General features: G+C 37.6%; 1 protein-coding gene across 1 annotated transcript in view; it reads right to left on the reverse strand.

Moving 5' to 3' along the window:
- Window positions 1-18,929, reverse strand: part of LOC150090874 (uncharacterized) — a 628,907-nt gene that overhangs the window by 334,213 nt on the left and 275,765 nt on the right. The window contains exon 10 of the mRNA XM_090375379.1: window positions 10,120-11,005. Coding sequence (XP_090231505.1) covers window positions 10,120-11,005 — 886 coding nt within the window. The remainder of the gene's footprint in view (window positions 1-10,119; window positions 11,006-18,929) is intronic.

The following is an 18,929-nucleotide window of genomic DNA, read 5'->3' on the forward strand; positions in this document are numbered from 1 at the left end:
TGAAGTTTCACATTGAAAAATGTAAAATACTACATATGGGAAGCAGTAATCCCAGAGTAACGTATCAACTCTGTGGTACCACACTGACAGTGGTAGAGAATGAAAAGGATCTGGGGGTAAATTGTACAGGCAGATATGAAGTTTTCTGAACAGTGCATTGATAATCACTCTCTGTCTTCTCCCACTCAACCATCCCTTGTAGCAACTTGCCCTTAATACCATGCTGTTCCTTGTACAGTATGTCTTCCATGTGCCACGGTATCAAAAGCTTTTCCAAAATCCACATATATATGATATCAAAATTAATCTTTGCATCCAGTTCCTTTGTTACCACATCATTGTATCCAATGAAATTTGTCAGACACGACTTCCCCTTACCAAAACCATGCCATGCCTGAACTATAACTGCAGTATTGTCTAGATGATCCTGCATCGCTTCCTTAACCAATGACTCCATTATTTCTCCTGGAACAGCAGTCAAATTAACAGGTCTGTAATTTGACATTTGTCAAAAATGTCAAACTAATGTGTCACCATTTGATCCCCCATTGTGAATTGGGGACAGATTTACACCTCTCCAGTCCACAGGGACATACCCAGAGTCCAAGGAAACTTTCGTAATTAATGCTAAGGGTTTGCTTACTTCCTTTGCTGCCTCCTTTAATATAACTGGATAGATCCCATTCACCCCAGGTGCCTTCCTTAAGTTTAACCTCAACAATTTCTTCTCCACTTTTGCTTTCAGTTATTACAAAAGGTTTCCCATTTAGAACTTGTTTAACTGAGACCACTGATGACTACAGTGGTCTCAGTGAAAAACTGAGACCAGTGTAGTCACCTTTACGAAAGCAAATACCCTTTCCCTTACCCCTTATGGTAGTTCTTTAAGTAAATCCCACATCAGTATACTCTGATTACTGCCACCTAGTGGTTCCTTTATCTGCATATTCTTAATGCCTGAAGAATCACTGCTGATAATCAAATCAAGAGTATTACTCCCTCTGGTTGCCTCTCAGACATGTTGCTGAAGAAAATAGTCATCCAATAAATCCACAAAAGTCTTGCTAGTGTGCAAGTGACCAAACCACAAGTTTCAGTCAATATCCGGGAAGTTAAAATCCCCTATTATAACACAATCTGATTTACTGGCCCACTCTATTTCTCTGCACAATTGCTCATTATACTCATCAGATTCATTAGGCCTATAACACACACCAACTCTCATTTTCCCTCTCCCAGTGCTTATGTCAACACCACACACTGACTCAACTTTGCATTGTCCACTAATGTCAACTGGATGCACTATCTTAGATTTTATGTGTTTCTTAACTAACAGCATAACCCCTCCTCCCTTCCTATCCTTTCTGTACACATTGTACTCCGCAAATTCCAATTCTGCACTGCTTATATTCATGTGGCACCAAGTCTCTGATATCCCAACAATATACAGTCGAAGGTGGAAGGCTTTGAAGTGACAGAAGCCAAGACATTAGAACATGATCAAGGCAAGCATCAAACTTATTGAGTGGTGATGAAGGATTCAGTGCAACCAAGGTGATCAATTGTGGTAAACTGACTACTAAGCTGAAATTGCCTATACCCACATGATAATAATAAGAGGTTCGGCAAATGTGAGGAGCCAATGACTGGCAATATCATAAATAAATAAATATAAATGGGAGAAGGTAATAAATAGTAAAATCAACATAGAAAACACATTCTAATCACAATTGCTTCAAATAAATATGATGAGCTTAAAATGGCTGCTGAACACAGTAATAATTAGTTATAAACACTTTGCATACTTCTCACAATAGCTATGACATGAAAGCACAGTAATATAAAAATTCTGAATGATCTCATTCAGAATTTTTCAGACAAGTTCCAATTACAGGTATAAAGCTATATATATATATATATATATATATATAGAGGCAAAATATATACTGATAAGTAAACAAATTTTCTTTCAAATGCTATGGATATTTTACAAAAATTAAACCAGCACAGAATCCAAATGTGATGACTGTGACTATGATGGCTACAGGAGCCTATTGCAAGCTGCATGCCATAATACTTCCTAAGCAATGTTCAAATATTTATCCCTTAATGGATGAGGTTCATCTCCTCACAATACTGTACTGTACTGAAACAGAAAGATAATTTTTTGAAATAATGAAAGTGCACATTGCTTGCTAAGATGGCTTTGTCTTCTTCATGGAATGTACTTTCGATATGCTGGATTTTGTGAACTAAAAGGCCAAAAGATTATAAACAATACAATATACAATTAAAATATATTATTATTATTATTAGCCATATGGTGCAAGTAAGACTGAGGCTTATGCTGCACCAAACAAAAAAAAAAAAATTCCGAGTTACCCTAAGAAAGAGAAAGAAAATCAGAAGTAGAAAGGAATCACCAAGAAAGAGAAGAATGATGATATCCAACTCAGGACCTTGGGTGTGCCAAGTCCATAGTCACCAGATGTGAGCCCCTGGGGCTTGCTGTTTTTCTTTGCTTTAAAGGTTTTTACCAAAAATTATTAGTAATATATATATATATTTATTTAAACAGGATTAATTTTATATTAAATAATAGAAATATAAAATTTTTAAAAATATACTTTATTTGCAAACAAAGAAAGGAGAAAAAAATTGCATCATAACAGTTGTAACTTAAAAAACACTATATTTTAAGGCCAAAATAATTAGTTCAATATACTCTAAATCTTGCTAGAATAATCATATGCTCCCCTTCAGTGGTTGGTATCACAAGTTAAAAATAAATGGTGTTGATTACCAAGAAGAGTCAATCCCACGCTTCTTGAAACACTCAATAACAATTATGTGTGGCGACACCATATGTATAAGATAACCAATCAAACTGGTGAAACAGATTTCCCATATAAACATATGTTGACACCCACTAGCACCTTATTCTTCCCAATCACAGAGAATAATCTAGCACTTCATGTGGTTTCTTTTATATACAGAGCTGGAATTTGGCCAAATCCCACCATCCGAGTTTTTTTCATTCCATTCTGAATGATCCCCTGGATTTCTTATGCTAAAGCAGACATTACTTATTCTTTGGCAACAGACTCATCTTCAATACTCTATATAATAGAGCTTATAATGCACTGTGGCAAAAACTGCAATGGTTATCCAGTATTATGTTCCACATATTATTCTGTTTCTTTTTATTTGTGCTCTCTCTCGCTTCCCCCATACACAACGAAAGACTCAGTTTACAGCATATATCATGCATTTATTATTGCAGTATGGTGCCAGCTTGTGATTTTTCATTGTTTGGTTCGTCTCAAATACTTCTTGTTCTATTGTACAAGAACAATACTGTACCTGTTTTTTCAATAAACGTCCATCAGGAAAGCAGCACTAATCACGTCCCAAATTTGGAAATAACGTGAGTCTTATACCCTCTAAAGCTCAGTCACCAATATTGTAGATGTTTATAGTTGAGTTTGTATGTTACAAAGTTTTAAAACTTTTTTATTGCTGTTCACTAACTAATAAATTAAAAGTGAAAAAAATAAGATAACCTATTAAAAGCATTAAAAATGAATATCATGCATTCTCTTCTCCCCCCCCCCTGCCCCCAACATATACATAACCCACCTGGCAATACCATCCCATCAACATTGCCATACCTACCCGAAAGTCATCATATTTTAAGGAAACATGCTTGAAATTGGGATCAAATGGTGCACAAAAAGAAGCATACTCAAAGTTTCCAAATCGTTCTTTTAATTGCTGAATATGGACTTCTAATTCTTCAAGTGCATTTTCATAAGTTCCTTTCTGTTTTGTTTTTAATGGAGTAGGCAATTTCTTTGATAAATGGAATAAAGAAGGATTTCATCTGTGGGAAGGGGGGTCCCATTTCATCAGATTTCATCAGATCCCATTTCAAATGTAATGCCTCATACCCATTTCAATAGGTATGGGGCATTACATTTGAAAGACTGTGGTTTTATTTGCTTTGCGAGTTTAAATGATAGCTTAAATAAATTCAAGGAAGAACTATACAAACCACTGAAGGGAATAAGGGAATAGACAAGTGAAATGGGGTTTTTTTTTTTTTTTTTGCAGATGCTGTATAAGCTTGTTTTCTTGAATAATTTTCCAATACTAATGCAAGCCACTAACAAAGTACTCCATGAAGGCTAAAGTCCAAAAGAAAGCCTGGCCACTTCTTAAATGATCATCCCCACAGACAGCCCTCTAATGAAAAATTAATCAGAAATAGGACTAGCAGAATGGACAATTTATGGAAAATTATAACATTAAATTATATGAATGACTGTACAATATAATAACGGTAAGTATACTGATGGGGGGGGTAAATTAATCCCCTCTGAAATAGTGGTTTTCTGAGGCAAAAAACTTTAGCCCAATGATTTTTTTTCCCTCTTGGAAATACTTCCATGAAAAGCCAATGCTGAAACTGATGACAGCTAAGCATCAATATTAATCTTTGTTTATTGTTTGCAAATCAAAAAATTGATATCCTTTTGGAGGTTTCATCAGACCTGAGAAAAAAAAAAGTCATGTGGAGCCATACCTAAAAAATGGGGGGGGAGGTTTGCTGGACTTTGGCAATTCCATATTTGGGCAATGCAACAGCATGTTATTATGGTGAAGTAACCAGTCTTTGGAAAGTTTCACTTTTCAGGGCTTTTTCTTCAAATCAAGTCACGAATGTATCTTGAAACTTCATGTAGAATTCTTTATTAAATGTTTATTCCTCTGGAGCATGCTTGTAGTGGACAACACCTTCACAGCCAAAAAAATGCTAGCAACATGGCATTCGTTTTGCCACACACTTGCCATGCTTCGTTGGGTTGGGGGAATCTTCCACCAGAATGGATGCCATATGGTTTCAAGAGCACATTTATAAACCCATGTTTCATCACCAGTTATGATGTTTCAAAAATATGTCATCATTACTCACACATGCAAACAAATCATGCAGTGTTCACATTTTGCCCTATTAGTAATCAAACTCTGTGGAAATGTACCCCATATTCAAAGTTTTCATCAAAACAAACCAACATGATTCAACTGAGATACAAGTTTCTTCAGTGATTTCCCAGTTAATCTTTGGTCATTTCATATTTAAGTTTGCACTTGAGATAACCATTAATTTGAGGGCCATCCAGATCGTGGAGAATTTCTGATGACTTCCTACCCTATTTGAAAAAAAGTGTAAACCGAAAATTTGTGTACAAACCATTGTTGCAGTCTCAGTATGTCATTTTAAGAAGATCAAAAATGTTTTCCTTATGGTTTTTTTTTATGATTTTAAGGCAAACTTTAACACACACATGTGCGTGTGTGCATTGTTCTGTGCACTTTGACATTATGATATATGACAAGATGTAAAACACACCTTTGTTAGGCTGACAATAACAGACTAACATAAGCAAATGAATAGCTTACTTTGTCAATGAGCATAATCCACACTCTTTTTGAACAGAAGTCTCATATCGTCCTCTGGATATTGACAAGTTTATGAACTGTGCAAATTGGTCACTCTCATACAGCCACTAATAACAACTGCTAATTGCTCATGAAATATAGATAGTCTAAGATTGATGTTTTGATGTTTAAATCAATGCTGTCCATAGGTTGGAACTAGGGTTGTTTCAACCCAATCAAAAACCAACGAGAAGCTGTTAGCATTGCTACACTTCAGCTTAAGTATATTTTCTATAAATACTTTTCACGTATCGAATTTAATTTTGTTCTGAAATTGAAATTTTATTGAATTAAATCGGAATCATGACTCAGACCAGAGCAGCAAAGCAAAAGGCTCAAGCTAATGGGAGTGCTGTGGCTCAGGGGAGAACTGAGGGGGGCAGTTGCCCTCTGAATCACAGTCTTTTAAAATGCACTGTTTGCTTGATGTTTGCGGAGCAGTCGGGTACAGGACATGATACTGCCAAGGGGGATGTCTTTGTGTGTGCACGATGTAAGGAGTGCAAGGAAATCAGGCGACAACTGAGCGTTGTTATGGGCCTTTATGAGAGCTTGAAGGACAGGGTGGATGCCCTTGAAGGAAATAAATTGAGGGGGCCCATCAAGCTCTCAGCTTCCCACAACAACGGCAGAGCTTGCACTTGGTCATCATGCAACACAGAGGCAGCCCCCTAGACAGAATGCGCTGGTCCCACAGGAACTAGTAGTTGTTGGTGACTCGATTGTCAGGGAAACGGGGAACATGCTTTGTAAAAAGGATAGGTGGAATAGGACCAGGGTATGTCTGCCAGGGGCAAAGGTTGATGACGTTGTAGAGCGGATATCATCTTTTAAGAGCACAAAAGGTGATATAGTTGTACACGTTGGTACTAATGATATTAAGAGTAGGAGACCGGCGGAATTTCTTAGCAAGTACAGGTCACTGTTGAAAAAAAGCAGTGAATTAGGGTTGAATTTGAAAGTGTCTGCAATACTGCCCAGACACGATAGGAGGGAGTATATGATGAGAGCCTTGTCGATCAATTCGGCCCTGGAGGGATTGTGCAAGGCTCAAGGGGTAGAATTTTTTTCAGCCTGGTCTGTACTTGTTAACAGGAGAGACTGCTTCTACAGGGATGGGATACACTTAAATAGAAAGGGTGCAAGAATTTTTGCTGATGCTGTCGAGGCAGTGTTAGGTGGGACGGAAAACTGCTAGTTGGGGGGGATACAAGGACTAATAGATTAACAGTAGCCACTGGCAGAGGTGGAAGTGATTCTTGCACTGCTTCTATTGAAATGAGCAGAAGCCTGAAAAACAAGATGCAGGATATTTCAGAGACTGCTGGGAGTCATTGCGGTACAAGTAAACACATGGGTTGTGTTAGGGTAGCTAAGAATAGAAACAGGTGCATGCATACTTGCGTGTACACCAATGCTAGGAGTTTGGTAAATAAATTTGATGAATTTGAGGTATTGCTCAAAACATCAAAGGCAGATATTGTTGGGATATCAGAGACGTGGTGTCACACAGATATAAGGAATGCGGAACTGGAATTTGGGGAATACAATGTGTATAGAAAGGATAGACAGGACAGGAGGGGTTATGGTATTAGTTAAGAAACACATAAAATCCAAGGAAGTGAAGCCAGTCGACATCGATGGACAGGGCAGTGTCGAGTCAGTTTGGTGTGATATAAGCATAGGGAAATCGAAATTGAGAGTAGGAGTGTGCTATAGGCCTAATGACTCTGATGAATATAATAAGATATTGTACAGGGAAATGGAGTGGGCCAGTAAATCAGAGAGTCTTATAATGGGGGATTTTAATTTCCCAGATATTGACTGGAATTTGTGGGTTGGTCACTCACACACTAGCCAGGCTTTTGGGGATTTATTGGATGATTGTTTTCTACATCAGCATGTTCGTGAGGGAACAAGAGGGAGCAATACTCTTGATCTGATTATCAGTAGTGATTCTTCATGCATTAAGAATCTGCACATAAATGAACCACTAGGTGGCAGTGATCACAGTGTGTTGAAGTGGGATTTACTCAAGGAGGTAACTACCATCAGAGGTAAAGGGAAGGGTTTTTGTTTTCGTAAAGGTGACTATGATGGTCTGAGACAGTATTTAAATTCTATACAGTGGGACCAACTGATGATGTTACCAACAGCAAACTCAAAATGGGAAGCATTCAAGGAACTAATCTTGGAAGCTACCAGGCTTTACATACCAACTAAGAAATATTGTTCAAGGTTTAGGCCTAAATGGTTGTCAGATGAATTAATGAGACATGTGGCAGAGAAGAAAAATGCATGGAATACATACAAATTAATGGGCGACATGGAAGCCTATGATAGATATAAGTTGGTCTGAAACCAAGTCACAAAGGAGATTAGGCAGGCAAAGGCAGACCACGAAAAATCTTTGGCAAAGGATGCAAAGAAAAACAGAAAAGAGCTCTTTACCTATTTAAACTCAAGAAGGAAAGGGATGAATCAGATTGGTCCACTGGATATTGATGGTTCAACAGTTGAGGATCCTGCGCAGGTGGCTAACAATCTAAACGAGTATTTTGCATCTACATTCACGCATGAGGAGTTATTCAGGAAGGAGAATGACGTAGGTAAAGTAGACATTGGCAGTGAGCTAGATGATTTTGTAATAACTGCGAGGAAAGTGGAGGAGAGATTGTTAAGGATAAACATAAAAAAGGCATCTGGGGTGGATGGGATCTATCCAGTTATATTAAAGGAGGCAGCAAAGTAAGTAAGCAAACCCCTAGCCATAATTATGAGAGCTTCTTTGGACTCAGGGGAGGTACCCATAGACTGGAGATGTGCAAATGTAACCCCAATTCACAAAGGAGGATCAAAGGCTGACACAAGTAATTATAGACCTGTTAGTTTAACTTTGGTTCCAGGAAAATTAATGGAGGCACTGGTTAAAGAAGCACTGCAGGATCATCTAGACAAGAATTAAGTTATAGCTCAGACGCAGCTTGGTTTTGTTAAGGGCAGGTCTTGCCTGACCAATTCGATTGGATACTATGATGTAGTCACAAAAGAACTGGATGCAGGGAATAACTTTGATATTATATATTTGGATCTTAGAAAGGCTTTTGATACTGTTGCACATGGAAGACTGCTGCACAAATTGGAGCAGTGTGGCATTGGAGGCAAATTGCTGCTATGGATAAGGGGATGGTTGAGTGGCAGAAGACAGAGAGTGGTAATCAATGGACACTGCTCAACGTGGACTAATGTTATTAGTGGAGTTCCTCAGGGTTCAGTGTTGGGTCCGTTGTTGTTTTCGGTGTTTATGAATGATATTGATGATGGTATATCAAGTTTAATGTCCAAGTTTGCAGATGATACAAAGGTTGGTAGGGTTGTTAAGGACACTACTGACGCTATGCTGCTGCAACAGGATCTGGAAAGGCTGAACAGATGGGCTGAGAGGTGGCAAATGAAGTTTAACATTGACAAATGTAAAGTACTACATATGGGAAACAGTAACCCCAGAGCAACGTATCAACTCTGCGGTACTACACTGACAGTGGTGGAGAATGAAAAGGACCTGGGGGTAATTGTGCAGGCAGATATGAAGTTCTCTGAGCAGTGCAGACGAGCTGCAAGAGTAGCTCATGGTGTCTTGTCAATGATATACAGGAATTTTTCTAGCAGGGATAAGGAGGTGATTATTCCCTTGTATAAGGCAATGGTTAGGCCATATCTTGAGTACTGTATACAGGTCTGGAAGCCTCATTTCAAGAATGATGTAGACCTGCTGGAACGGGTACAGAGAAGGGCAACAAGATTAGTGAATGGAACAAAGGGTTGCTCTTACGAAGAAAGGCTTAAGTTTTGCAAATTACAGAGTCTGGAGACTAGGCACCGGCGAGGTGATCTGATAGAGGTGTATAAGGCTTTGAATGGTTTGAGCATGCTCAATGCCAATGGGATTCTTCCTCTTGCTCAGAATAATCACCTCAGAGGGCATAAATTCAAATTGAGGAAGGACGGATGTCGGATAGATGTGCGGAAATTTGCCTTTGGCCAGCGGGTGGTTGGTTGGTGGAACCGACTTCCATCATTTGTTGTTGAAGTTGATAGCCTAAACAAATTTAAGGCTCAACTGGACAGGTATTTCGAACGAACGGAGGGGTGAAATGGGAGCGGTGTGTTTTTTTTTTTTTTTTTTGGCTCATGCTGAATAAGCTTGCTTTCTTGCATCATATACCTCTACTAATGATAATGCTAATGCTAATGAGAATATTAATAAACATTTTAGGAATGGCTATATCTTTAGAGGGAATGAAAAAAAAATATATATTACAGATGGTTTCCATCAAGCACCTAACTGAGCAGAGTTAATGAATAATGACAATCAAAATACTAATATGTGGTCTAACAATAGAAGGGAGGAAAAAATTCGAATGATGCCAATACAGCAAAGGAGCTACACTACCTATATAATGCATTTCAAAAAGCTGAATTAATAATTCAAAAACAATACAAATGAATCAAATTAAATGTGGAAAATCAATTTCTATGCAAAATATAACCTAGATAAAACTAGAAGGCAGTATGCATATTGTAAAACGGTATTATAAAAATAATGTCCAGTCTCACCTATTATATCCATTACAACGGTGCTGATTTCCAGGATAATTTAAGTCTGTTACAGTTCCAGGACTAAATGGTGATTTTGCTGTTTCAAATGAAGGTTCTCCACTTGACACATCAGCACAACCTGAATCAGCAGGATCAGTTTTATCTATCACAGATAGTGAATGCGAGTGGCTGGATGATGTCTCATTTGCTGAGAAATGAGCTATATTATTTTGATATTTATTTGAATCAAAAGTTCTAGCAACAAATGTTATTCCATTTTGAGTGCCTTCTTCACTTGAAGTTTTCTCCGTTTGAAGTGAACTACAACTTGTAGGCAATGAGTCATCACACAAGCCTTGCTCTTGGAAATTTGAAAGAGATGCTTTCTTTTGATTTACTTTCTCTAATAACACATCTGAATCAATGTTCAGAATTTTTTGAGCTTCATAATTATCAAAGCTGCTGTCAACAAAACTGTTTTTTGGAGTGAAAGGAATTGATCTAATTCCTATAACATCGGATTCTTTTTCATATCCAACAAGTTTTCCACGTTTATGCTCAATTTTTTCAATCATTTCTTTACTATTGAAGCTTGGAAGTATCTGAGCTTGTTTTAACATTGCACTGTCAAGGTCATATGAATCATCAACAAAACTATTTTGAGGAGTATAGGGACATGAGTTGTGTGTTGAAGATCCTTGGGAACCTAATGGCTCTCCTACAATTCCTAAATGTCCTGTTATGCTGGATGACAGATTTCGGGGACTACCAATATTGCTATCACTCCCATCTATTGAGAGTGGATCAAAGTCATTCAAAGCATCTGCATTCTCAGCAATTTCAGGTGGCTCGGCAACTGAAAATCTAGGCACATCTGGTGGTAGAGTCCGTCCATTATACAGACCTGATAAAAAGAATGATACAGTAAAATATCTTTTTAAATAACATACAAAACAAAAATGGGTGCTTTTAAAAAAAGAAAACTAAAATACTAAAAAAATGTGCTTAAATAATGTGCTGACACAGCAATCTCAATATGCATGAATACTCTGGTCCTATGCTAGCTTACTTGTGCAAAATACAGCACAAACAAACTTGTTTTGTAATGATAGCACTGATTCATTACCATTCTCTACATGTACTCTAATCCTTTTGTTACAGAAAAAGTGAAAATGAATTGGATGAAGCATTTTGAATTACCTCACTTCAGGGACTTTATTAGTGTTTTGAAGGGTGAAAACAGTAACAAAGTGAATATACAGATTTGGTAAATGATGACTCTGAAGCAATGGAATGGAGGAACTTTTTGTGTGTGTCAGAGAGAGAGAGAGAGAGAGAGAGAGAGAGAGAGAGAGAGATATCCTGGTGCAGTTACAGAGTAAGATATGTACTATGGCTAAGGGATATTTGGAGATCTAGCAACACAGCTGTAATAATGCCCAAAACATACAAGGCAGTTATTGTAAAAAAAACTATTGCTTCTGTAGGAATGATAAATTCACCCAAACTGGTGGAATGTGACTGTGGGGATGATTCAGTCCTCAAAATTGCAGATCCAGGATGGATCAGTGGTTCTCAAAATACTGAGATCTACGGACCCTATCAAAAATTAAAAAGTTCACAGACCCCTTCAAAAAAAAAAAAAAAAAAAACTTTGTGGACCCCAACTTAGAGGTGGCCATAATCCCTATTCAGAGCTCTCTGTAGGTCTAAGTAATAAGCAAAATGCCACCGAAATTAGTAAGTAAACTATATTCAAGGCATGGGAAGAAGGAACCCTGTGAAAAAAAAAAAAAAAAAAATTCCAAAATTTGCGAATAGGTGATAATATGGCACTGTACAAGAGGAAAGACATGACAAAGTATACTGGTGTTCAAACACAGTGCATCACCTAGGAATTTCACATTTCTAACCCTTTTTCGTGATGGTATGTTACAGTAATGACTAGCATCACAAATAGAAATATAAACAAAAGATATTTATTAATAGTTAAGGCAAAGCTAAGTAATATTTGACAGGTTATCACAAAATATTACAAAATGAGCATCTGCAACCTTTATACCACAGTTTTGGTAAACCACGACAATTATGGCTGAAATGTTATCAGAAGCCCTCAATTTGCTTCAGTTTATCATTTTAAATGGAAAACAAAATTGAAAATGTTCACCAGGTGCAAACTAATATTTAGGTGAACTGCCTCCGGCCCTGATGACAGCAGCACACCGTCGAGGCATCCATTTCTGAAGATAATCAACTGATAGTTCGTGGTTCAAAACACGAATTATGGCTTCCTGAAGTTCACGAAGGATCTTTGGTTTCTTTCTGGCAACTGCTGATTCCACACGATGCCAACAGTTCTCTACAGGATTCAGGTCCGGGCTGTTTCCTGGCCAGCAAAGGGTTCTAATGGGCCGTTCTTCCAACCATTTTTACACCTGTAACAAATATAAACACATTACTGTTGAACATCTAATGCAGAAATGAAGCTAAAGTAACTACAGAAGTGCCTACTTACACTTATCGCCCGATGACAAGGAGCAGCATCATCCTGAAAGATGCAGTTACTTGGCAGGTTGAAATGGTCTCTAATGGTTGGCAGCAATTTACCTTCCAATATAACCAGCTATCCATCGCCATTTATGGAACCTTTTATAAACTGCAGGAGACCTATTCCACGATACTAAATGCACCCCCACATCATTTGGCTGGTAGGGTTTGTTTGTTGTTTGTTATTTGGTTTTTAGGAGCATTAGCAACTAAGGCCATATTGCTCCGGGATATGCGGTGGTAATTCCCTGACCTTTCCGCATCCTCTGTATTTGGTGGTGACGGGCTCGAACCCCGGTCTAATCAAGAAGCGTGTGCTACGCACTGCTGCTCCTTCCCACCTGGCTACGGAGGCACCTGGCTGGTAGGGAATTTCACTGTAGACACTATACAGTCTGGATGGTATTCTTCACCACGTCTTCGGCGAATCGTTCATCTCCCATCAGAGCCATGCAGGTTGAATTTCTTCTCATCCGAGAAAAAAAACTGACTTCCACTGCTCGAGGGGTCCATTTGACATGCTCCTTACACCAAATTAATTGGGCCTTTTTCATTTTTTGTGTGAGGAGGGGCTTCTTCTTAAGACGACAGGATACAAGTCCATTTTTGAAGAGGCATCTTCTGACCGTTAGTGCACTTACTACCACTCCTGTACGTTCTTCCCATTCTCTTTTCAGCTCAGATGAAGAAGCTTTACAGTTTTTAATGCATAAGTGCTTCAAAACATGGTCCTATTTTGGTGTAGAGACTCGTTTGCATCCAGTTCCTTTTTACCTATTAGCAGAACCAGTATTCTTGAGTTTGGAAAGAAATCTACTCGCTGTCAACTGATTACAAGAAACAATATAAGCAATATGACGGGAAGAACATCTTTCCTCACATAATGCAACAATAGCAATCTTTCTTCGTGGCGTCAACTGCACGTAACTTACCATCCTGACACAAACAAGGAATGACTGCAACTCTTGCAGAGTGTGCTTATATAGCTGAAAGTAATAGCTGATGCAATATTACATCACCTACGCATGCCAATCTTATCTGATGCAATCTGTAAGAAATAATGCCATATACTTACATTATTCAGACAATTACAATTTTAAGGGGTGATGCACTTTCATTGAACACTAGTGTACAAACAAATGAACAACTAAGATAAAGCTTAATGAAATTACAAATTTTTATTTGTGCTCTTTGCAAAAAAAACCAGAAACTGAACTAAGCTGACAGAGGAAATGGTTTCACAGCTCCAAACTCACTCACAGTTTACTTCCGATGGTCAATGATGTTGCTGATGGTGGAGTTGGTTTTCGATGCGATTATCATTGTTCTGGACCAGAAATTGCATTCAATGCACAGTGCGCTCGACTGTAGAATGCAACATCTCTGGAGTAATGTTCCACACATGCTACATTACGTTGTCCTTTAAGACAGCCAGGTTAGGGACACTTCCTCGATAGGCATTGACCTTGAGGTGACCCCCACAGCCAAAAATCACACAGTGTAAGGTCAGGCAAACGTGGTGGCCATGCAATGAGAAACAAACGACTAATGACTCTTTATGCAGTAAAGTGATGCCAGAGAAGCTGCTGTACTGGTTGTGCAATATGAGGAGGAGCCCCATCTTGCATAAAAATTGTCTCATCCAGCCATCTTCTTTGTTGCAGTTGAGGAATAATGAAACTGCTTAGCATGTGATGATATCATTGTGCTGTAATGGAACAGGTAGCTGCTCCTGCTGGGTGCAATTCCTCGAAAAAGTATGGCCCTAGGATGAAATTTGAAGTCACACTATACCAGACGGTTATTTTCAGCGAGTGCAATTGGATTTGCTGAATAGCATGCGGTGCTTCTGAAGCCCATATTTGGCAGTTTTGAGTGTTGACAGTCCCATTGAGATAAAAACAGGCCTCATATCCCCAAAGAATGTTCCATGGCCAGGTATTATCCACTTTCATTCTGGACAAAATTTTTGTGCAAATGCCATTCGTTTTTCAGGTAATCTCTTTGCAGCAGCTGCTGGCACCTGATCTTGTATGGATAATACTGGATTAGTTTCCAAAGAATTTTCCACACAGCGAAATATAGGACATCCAATTGCCTTGCTACTCCCCGTGCACTGCTACTAGCTCCAGCAGCTGTATCCATGGATCGATCGACGATAGCCATTGCAACTTCCTCTGCTACCTGAGATGAAACAGGCTTCCTTCATCTTCCAGGCTTACAACAAAGGACCCGGTTTCCTCAAATTTGTTAATCATCCTTCTAATTGCTGCAGTTGATAAAGGACCTTGATGCAAGTTCTTACATCATCTAAATCCACGCAGAGCAGCTGCTGCATTGCATTCATTAATGCAGAGGAACTTTAATTAAAGCATGATCAGGTAGAGCGAGATGCATTAACAGTAAACTTACAGAATACAGTTGCGATGTTCACATTGTGCTTTTATAGCTCCCTGCTACTGGAAAAATTAACTCAGATTTACGCAAAATTTCTGCTCTCTTAGGTGTTTCATTTTTTAGTTTGGATTTAATACTTTAGTGCAATTCAGTTTTTGTTTTTTTGTGAACACAAATAAAATTTGTCTTAGTTATTTATTTGTTGGTACTTTGTCATGTCTTTCTTCTTGTACAGCCATATTATACTCTATCGGCAGATTTCGCGAAAACTACACTGCCAGTCAAGTTAATAGCAACTCACCAGATTTTCCCTGTTTTCTAGCTCAAAAATATATATTTTAACTATTTTAAAGGGCGTGCTATGTTTAAAAAAAAGGACATGCTCCTAGGATAATATTCTTCAAAAAAATATATTGTTATTGTATTGAATAGAAAAAATTTTCAGTCATGGGTTACTACTGGTCAAAATAATAACAACATGTGATTCAAAACACAGTTGTCAGTATTAAAAGACTTAATATTTCCCTATCAACTTGAGTGCTCCATGGTGTTAAATCACATTTCACAACTTTATCCCTTCCACCTGCAGCAGCTTATGCTCATTTGTGTTACAACAGTTTGGAGAGAGGCTGTATTTCCCATAGTGTTTCTGCAATTTTGTGCAACTTGCACTCTGGCTTTGGTAAAGACAGGAAAATGAAAAAAAAAGATTGATATTACACCTAGAAAGGTGACTGAAATTAAGATTATGAAGGAGTGTGGAAGAACAAACACTGAAACTGCCCAAATTCTTGGTATTCCTGCATGTCACAGAGCAGAGAGTATTAAAGACTTTTTGTGCTTAAAATTTTGAAACCTTTATCCTGGCCTGGTAATACGTCTGATTTAAACCTGATATAAAAACTATGGAGGCAGTAATCAGGGTATGGCATCATGAATTACCAGCAGAAACATTAAGAAATCCTGAGTATGCCATACACTGCAAAGCTGTAATACAATCTCAAGGATATCCAACTAAATATTAAATATATAAAAAATGTGTTCAAAGTTGTCATTAGTTGCTATCATACTGTCCAGTACTTATGTGCTAAATATAATTTTACCCATGAACATCAATATGTTCAGTCAGTATCATCCGACATTGACAGATTCCATACGATGGCGATTGTTGATCACATGGAATATTTTGAGATTTGTCCAAAGATGAGTAACGCACACAAGGATATGACCTATCAATCAATGCTAATAGAATGCCCATCAGATTGAAAGCCAAAGCATATTTTACAATGGAATCTATCCAATTATATATATAAAGAAGCTGCAAAACAAGTAGTTAAACCTTTAACCATAATAATAATAATGAGAACATCCTTAGATTCAAGAAAAGTCTTTAAAGATTGGAGACATGCAAATGTATCTCCTATTCACAGGGGTGGTTCAAAGGGTGAAACTGGTAACTACAGAACTGTAAGGTTAGTCTCTAGGCTAGGGAAAATAATGGCATCAATAGTTAAAGAAGTAATGCAAGATTATTTTGATTGGAGTAGAGCCCTAAGATAACCACAGCATGGATTTGTTGAAGGATGTATGCTTCATATTAATTACTATGAGGTCATCACAAATGAACTTTTGTGATGACCTCATAGGATGAAAGAAAATGGATAGAAGGATGGTTAAGTGGTAGGAGATAGCGATGATAAATAGGTCCTGCTCTTTATGAACTAATGTAGAGTGTGGTACCATGGGGTCAGTGACATGCCACTTGCTTTTTCAATATTTATTATTCATGTCAATGTAGCATTTCAAGATTAATGTGCAAGTTCTCTGATGATAAAGATGGGTATAGTAGCTACAGTTATCAGGGTACACCATTTCAAAATCAGAATAAACTAAATGGATGGGCAGGAAAATGGTAATTGGTGTTTAATATTGATAAATGCAATGTACTGCCCATGTGTAGCACTAATCCCAGAATAACATGCCATTTTGGGTGATACCTCTTTCAAAGCAGTTAATAAGCAAAAAGAGATAAGGTTAAATGTACAGTCTTACATTAAGTTCTCTAATCAGTGCAAACAGGCTGCTAGGACAGCTCATGGGGCACTGTCAATGACATACAGGAACTCTGCCAGCAGGAACAAAGAGATGATTATCTCACTGTTATTTAATTTATAATGTTTATTTAATTTATAATTTATAATGTTTATTTAATTTATAATGTTTATTTAATTTATAATGTTTGCCTTATGAGTTTTTAAAGTTTATGAAAAGAAAAGAAAGATTAATTTCAAGAAATGTAAGCTAAGCTTAACTACCTGTTTTTTTTATGGATTTTTTTTTTATGGTTTTTTTTTTTTTTCCGAGAAAGGTTAGTTAAAAAGTCATTTTTATTTTTAAACAGGAGAAAAAAAAACTACTTTTGCACATACCATATCTCATTGGCATCTTGTATAGTATAACTTTGTGAAAAGACTTTTAGGCCAACTGGGATAGGGTAAAAAAAAATTCAAGTAGGAAACTAAAGGCAAAAACTGATGTTTCCCCTACCTACACTACTGACTTGCATTAGAGTTGATATCCATTGTGGGGAGGGGGAACCATACAAAGAGTAGGCTAATAAGTTGGCCAACAAACAGATCCATAGAAAAATATCATTTCCTACTCAAAAGAACATTGACAATTATTTTTGGATTATTATAACTACAACTTACTTATCATGCTAACATACCGTGAGCTTAGATATAATAATTTTTATGCAGCGGTTCCCTGAGACTGAAATTATTTCTAGGGTTCCTCCAGGGTAAAAAGGTTGAGAAAAGCTGTTCAAATCTAAACCTCAAGCCCTATAATTTAAATTTATAACCCCTAGTTCTGGAATTCTTTAGAACAGTGAGAATTCCTCCTTCATTCATTTTACTAACCCTTCTCAGAGCCTTATAAATCTCAATCAGATCACCCCTGAGGTGTCTTGTTGCCAAGCTCTGTAGCCCATATAGTCTTTGCTTGCACGGTCATTCTTTTGCCGATCTTACCAGGCAAAATGCCAGTCTCTGGAACCTTCCAAGAAGCTCAATGTCTTTTTTCACATGAGGTCTCCACTTATTTAGAATATTTCCAGTATTTCAAATGTGGTCTTTCAATTGCCTTATACTGTGGGATTATGATCTCTCTATCTCTACAGGATAATGTTTGATAAAATTAATGACCCCATGGGCTTTCTTGGCTGCCTTGTTAACACTGCTCAAAAAATTTTATATCTGCCCATATCTTAACTCCCAGATCACTTTCTTCTTCTTCTGACCATTTTGGAAGTCTATTAAAGTCATCCAGAAGGAGCACTGCTTGGCACTAATCATTAATGACTCTACCAAACTTTAAGTTGTCAGCAATTTTGATATTATGCCTTTTATCCTTTTGTTGATGTCGTTTATGAAAATCAGAATCAAGTGGTTCAAGAAACAATCCTCGGGTAACTCCACTGCTAACATTAAACCAATCTGAAGACTATCCATTAATCACAAGGCTCTGCTTTATGCCCTATAGCCACACAGCAATCCATCTTAGAATATTTTCAGTAATCCTAGCATATTCCAGCTTATACAATAACCTCTCAAGAGGGACTGAATCAAATGCTTTGCTAAGCTTCTTTATTTCATTTGTCATAACTGGCATAACTTCTGCTTCCCTGGGAGTCATTGCATTGATGAGTTCTTTAGTTTAGGGAAAAATATTGCATGGCACAAAGTCAAGTGAATAAGGAAAATGTTGTAGGGCAGTCTGGAAAATTATTCAGAAATCTGTGTTGCACAAAAAGCAGGAACACTCTCATGGAGTAATTTACAATATTTCCCTGAGAGATAAAATCAAAAGTAATTTCAGCCTGT

Source organism: Mastigoproctus giganteus, chromosome 1, assembly GCF_048544385.1.
Source record: "Mastigoproctus giganteus isolate SK-2022 chromosome 1, ASM4854438v1, whole genome shotgun sequence".
NCBI classification, from domain to species: Eukaryota; Metazoa; Arthropoda; class Arachnida; order Uropygi; family Thelyphonidae; genus Mastigoproctus; species Mastigoproctus giganteus.